The 4,551-nt window shown below is 39.9% G+C and overlaps 1 protein-coding gene across 1 annotated transcript; it reads left to right on the plus strand.

The window, feature by feature from the left end:
• Positions 1–1,116: 1,116 nt before the first annotated feature.
• Positions 1,117–2,082, plus strand: LOC125897851 (odorant receptor 131-2-like). The gene has a single exon (XM_049591306.1). It carries the CDS (start codon positions 1,117–1,119, stop codon positions 2,080–2,082), a length of 966 nt encoding a protein of 321 aa, XP_049447263.1.
• The last annotated feature ends 2,469 nt before the right edge of the window (positions 2,083–4,551 follow it).

Here is a 4,551-nt window from a genome sequence, read left to right on the forward strand (position 1 = left end):
GGATTTAAACCAACTTAGTGCAGTTCTTCTAAGGTCAATTTAAAGTTTAAATCTTTGTGACAGGATGTGATGTCAGTTGTGTCAAATGCAGCACTAAGATCTATTAGAGCAGTACAGAGACAAATCCTTTGTTCAAAGCAATCAGAAAGTCAATTGTAATTTTCACTTGTGCTGTCTCTTTGTTATGATGAACTCTAAATCCTGACAGAAAATCCTCAAATGAACTATTGTTATGGAGAGAGTCATACAACTGATTAGCAACCATTTTCTCAAGATTCATAAAGAGAAAGGGAAGATTAGATATAGTTGGCTAAATCCCCTGGATTGAGAGTGGACTTTCTTAAAATGAGGTTTACTTACAGCTGCTTTAAAGGCCTGTTAAAAAGATGTATTGATCATATCTAATAAAGAAGTGTTTCCTAAGGATGAGACTTCTTAAGGTAGCATAGTTGTGATGAGGTCTTAGAGTCAAATGAATGGTTTGGATGAAGACGTTGATGTTAGTTAGTGAAGGTTGATGGGAAGAAAGCAATCTAAATATATATCAGGTCTTGAGGACTAAATAAGAAAACATACCAATGAGCAGTGTGCAATTGTAGTTTGACACCTTTTCAGAAAACATCATATCTGGACACTGCTGACAGATTCAGCAGTGTAACTCTTTCCATAAAGTGATATGAAGCACAGCAGCGCTTAATACAAGCAAAGCAACAGCTGAAATAATAGAATGTAACAAAGTTAGAGAGAGATGCTCTTCAGTCTCAGAAGGCATCACGTGGCCAGGTTTCTGACAAAGAATGGCAGAGAAATTACATATCCCTAAACTTCAACAATGCAGACGTGATAGTGTGACATGAAATGGGTGGAAGGACAGAGCTCATATATAGTCTGTGAGGGTAGGCAAACCTTACAGACGAGCTCCGCTCACATGGCAAGAAGCACAGATTGAACCTGCTAACTGTCTGCAGAGGGGAAATGTATTTGCTTTATTTCAGATTTTCCATGTGAACTCAACAGGCATGTCTGCTGACGTTGGATCTTTGTTGCTGTGGGCATACAAACTGGAAGGAATTAGTTGTGTTTTACATTGATTAATGGTTTAATTGCTTCTCTAAAATGTTGTATGCAAATCAATCTCTGATCAATGTCACTGCTGGACAGAAGTTTCTGGGCTTATTGGAGAGAGTGATGATTTCCACTCTGACTACAGTGCCATGCTGTGTGTTTCTCTTCATTAACGGGGTCATGTTATTCACTTTGAGGAGTAAAACAGTATTTCGTGAGACCTCTCGTTACATTCTTCTGTTTAACCTTCTCTTTGCAGACACTGTACAGATGGCATTGAGCCAGTTACTGTACCTACTGTCTGCTTGTAGAATAAGGCTGACATATCCTGTGTGTGGTGTTCTCATCATGCTTGCTAAATTTGCAGATCAAGTCTCTCCTCTCACACTGGTGGTGATGTCTCTGGAGAGATATGTAGCTGTGTGCTACCCACTGAGGCACTCTGCCATCATCACCATCAGAAACACAGCAGTGGCTATTATTGTGATTTGGGCCTTCAGTTCACTAAATATCCTCACTCGAGTTCTGTTACTGTTAGAATTTCCTTTTGAAGATCTGGAGAGTCTGCAGATGAAAGATTTTTGTGGTACTTTTGTAATGATTCTTGACCCAATATCTGAGCATTATGACAAAGCCTACACTTGTTTTCTGTTTGTATCATCTGGTACGGTGGTCACTTCTTCTTATATCGGTGTGATGATAGCAGCCAGGTTAGCCTTCACAGACAAAGCTTCAGCCCAAAAGTCTCGTAACACACTGCTGCTTCATCTGGTGCAGCTGGGCCTCAGTCTCGTGTCAACTATGTACGCCCCAATGCTCATAGCTCTTTCAAGAATTGCAACAAGGATAGCACTTGTGCGCTCCCTGACTGTTTTTTATGTGTGTATTTTCATCTTCCCCAGATGTCTGAGTTCTCTCATTTATGGCATAAAAGATCATACCATCAGACCTGTCCTCATGTACCATCTATGTTGTCGACTGAAACTCTCAGTCGTCTCAGCCAAGGTCTCATGTTAGACTTGATGAAGTGTATTGAGATTTGTATGTGCTTGTAAATGTAGTATATACTGTAGATATCATATATAACAACCCCAAATGGAGTCTAGATATTTTCATGAGCAAGAAATACAAAATTAAATTGAAATTATTAAATCAAATCTTACAGAAGCTTCTTAAGAACCACATTCGATTTTAAGTCTGGCTTTGAATTTAGGACAGAAGCAGCCTAATGAGTGCAGACTCTGAAAATCTCACCATTTCAATTTTTACCCCTGAATATTTTTATTTAAAGTGTCAGTACTGTAAATTACAGCCTTTTACACTGATATAACACATAACTAAAAGTGCTGCATTGAGACAGAACAAAGAGAGAAAGAAAAACAAATAAAGAAAACTCCAGCTCTGTTAATAAATGTCAATCTGTACAAAATTGAGTAAATTTGAGTGTGACAAGTATTTAAAATAAAAATTATACAAGCTCAGAAACTGCATTGTCCACAGAGAGTAATCATTGACTTGAAGAGCCGATAAATCTAAATCCTTAACATAATTTATGAAGCTGTTGAGCCTTCAGTATTTAAGTTGTTGTTTCTTATGAAAGGCTTGATAACATCTGTCTTAATCATTGAGTAATGCTTGGTCTATTAATGTTCTTCCATAAATATGAAATACATTATTTGGCATAAAGCAAGATGAGGTCCATAAGGGTTTTTTTGGGGAGTTTTTCCTGATCAGCTGTGAGGGTCCAAAGGACAGAGGGATGTCGTATGCTGCAAAGCCCTGTGAGGCAAATTGTGATTTGTGATATTGGGCTTTATAAATAAAATTGATTGATTGAGTGTGTAGTTATGTATTTAACCTCCTGCACTCCACCCCCATTTTGTAGCAAAAATGCCTAAAATGACATACCCAAATTAAAATGACTGTAGCTTCTGAACTGCTCTGACTACATGCATGCATGATGTCTTGCCAGAAAGAAAACTCTCTGAAGTTTCTTGTGGAAGTGTCAGAAACACTCTTGGTGATACAGAGACAGAGTAATGGGCCTCTGAAGTCAGTGAAAAGTTGAAGATTTTGCCAAAAATAAAATAAAAAATGATTTTCAGGATGAATAACTGTCTGTGGCTTCATCTGAGCAGGTAAATGACACTGTGGGGCTGTAGGCACACTATCAATGAACATTTGTTTCAAATTTGAAGAAGACTGCTCAAAGTATGACCATTCTACAGTGTTTTTTCCATGAAAAGATCCAGGCGGAGCTCCAAATGACAAGAGCACTCACTCTGGTGCGAAATCCATAAGAAATAAAAGAAAAACGATGCCGGATTCAGGAAGCCGAGAGCTTCTTGAATCTGGTGATAGCAAACACCACATGGTTTAATGACGCAGTGCTCCTGTGAGATACCGTTTAAAGGACAACTTTGGTATTTTTCAACCTGGGCCCTATTTCCCCATGTGTATGTGTGCGTATCATTCATAGGTACAACTCGTTCTAAAATTGGTTCAGTATTGAGGGAGGCGGATGCAGCCAGAGCCGTGAAACGAGCTAAAACGGCACGGCAGCAGCACAACTACACACGTCACACTATTCAGGCACCACTGCGATACGAGTTAACCTGCGAGACAGTGGAGGACAAAGGCTCCAGAGAAGAAGCCAAGTTAGTGACATCCAGAATGGCCGAGTTAGCAAGATGCAGTCACAGCACATGAGAAAGAAAGAGAGAGAGAGAGAGAGAAGGAGAGAAGGTGCCCGGTGTATTATAGGGGGGTCCTCCGGCAGACTAGGCCTAAGTCAGCCTAACTAGGGGCTGGTACAGGGCAAGCCTGAGCCAGCCCTAACTATAAGCTTTATCAAAGAGGAAAGTCTTAAGTCTAGTCTTAAATGTGGAGACGGTGTCTGCCTCCCGGACCGTAACAGGAAGATGATTCCACAGGAGAGGAGCCTGATAGCTGAAGGCTCTGGCTCCTGATCTACTTTTGGAGACTTTAGGGACCACGAGTAACCCTGCGTTCTCAGAGCGCAGTGTTCTGGTGGGATAATATGGCACTATGAGCTCTCTAAGATATGACGGAGCCTGACCATTTAGAGTTTTGTAAGTTAACAGTAGGATTTTAAATTCAATTCTGGATTTTACAGGGAGCCAGTGCAGAGAAGCTAAAACAGGAGAAATATGATCTCGTTTCTTAGTTCCTGTTAGTACATGTGCTGCTGCATTCTGAATTAGCTGGAGAGTTTTTAAAGACTTATTAGAGCTACCTGATAATAGAGAGTTACAGTAATCCAGCCTAGAGGTAACAAAAGCGTGGACCAATTTTTCTGCATCTTTTCAGGTCAGGATAGGCCTAATTTTCGCAATATTACGCAGATGAAAAAATGCAGTCCATGAGATTTGTTTTCAATGAGAATTAAAAGACAAATCTTGATCAAATGTTACTCAGAGGTTTCTTACAGCAGTGCTAGAGGCCAGAACAATGCCATCTAGAGAA

This window comes from Epinephelus fuscoguttatus, linkage group LG12 (genome assembly GCF_011397635.1).
Source record: "Epinephelus fuscoguttatus linkage group LG12, E.fuscoguttatus.final_Chr_v1".
Classification (NCBI taxonomy): domain Eukaryota; kingdom Metazoa; phylum Chordata; class Actinopteri; order Perciformes; family Serranidae; genus Epinephelus; species Epinephelus fuscoguttatus.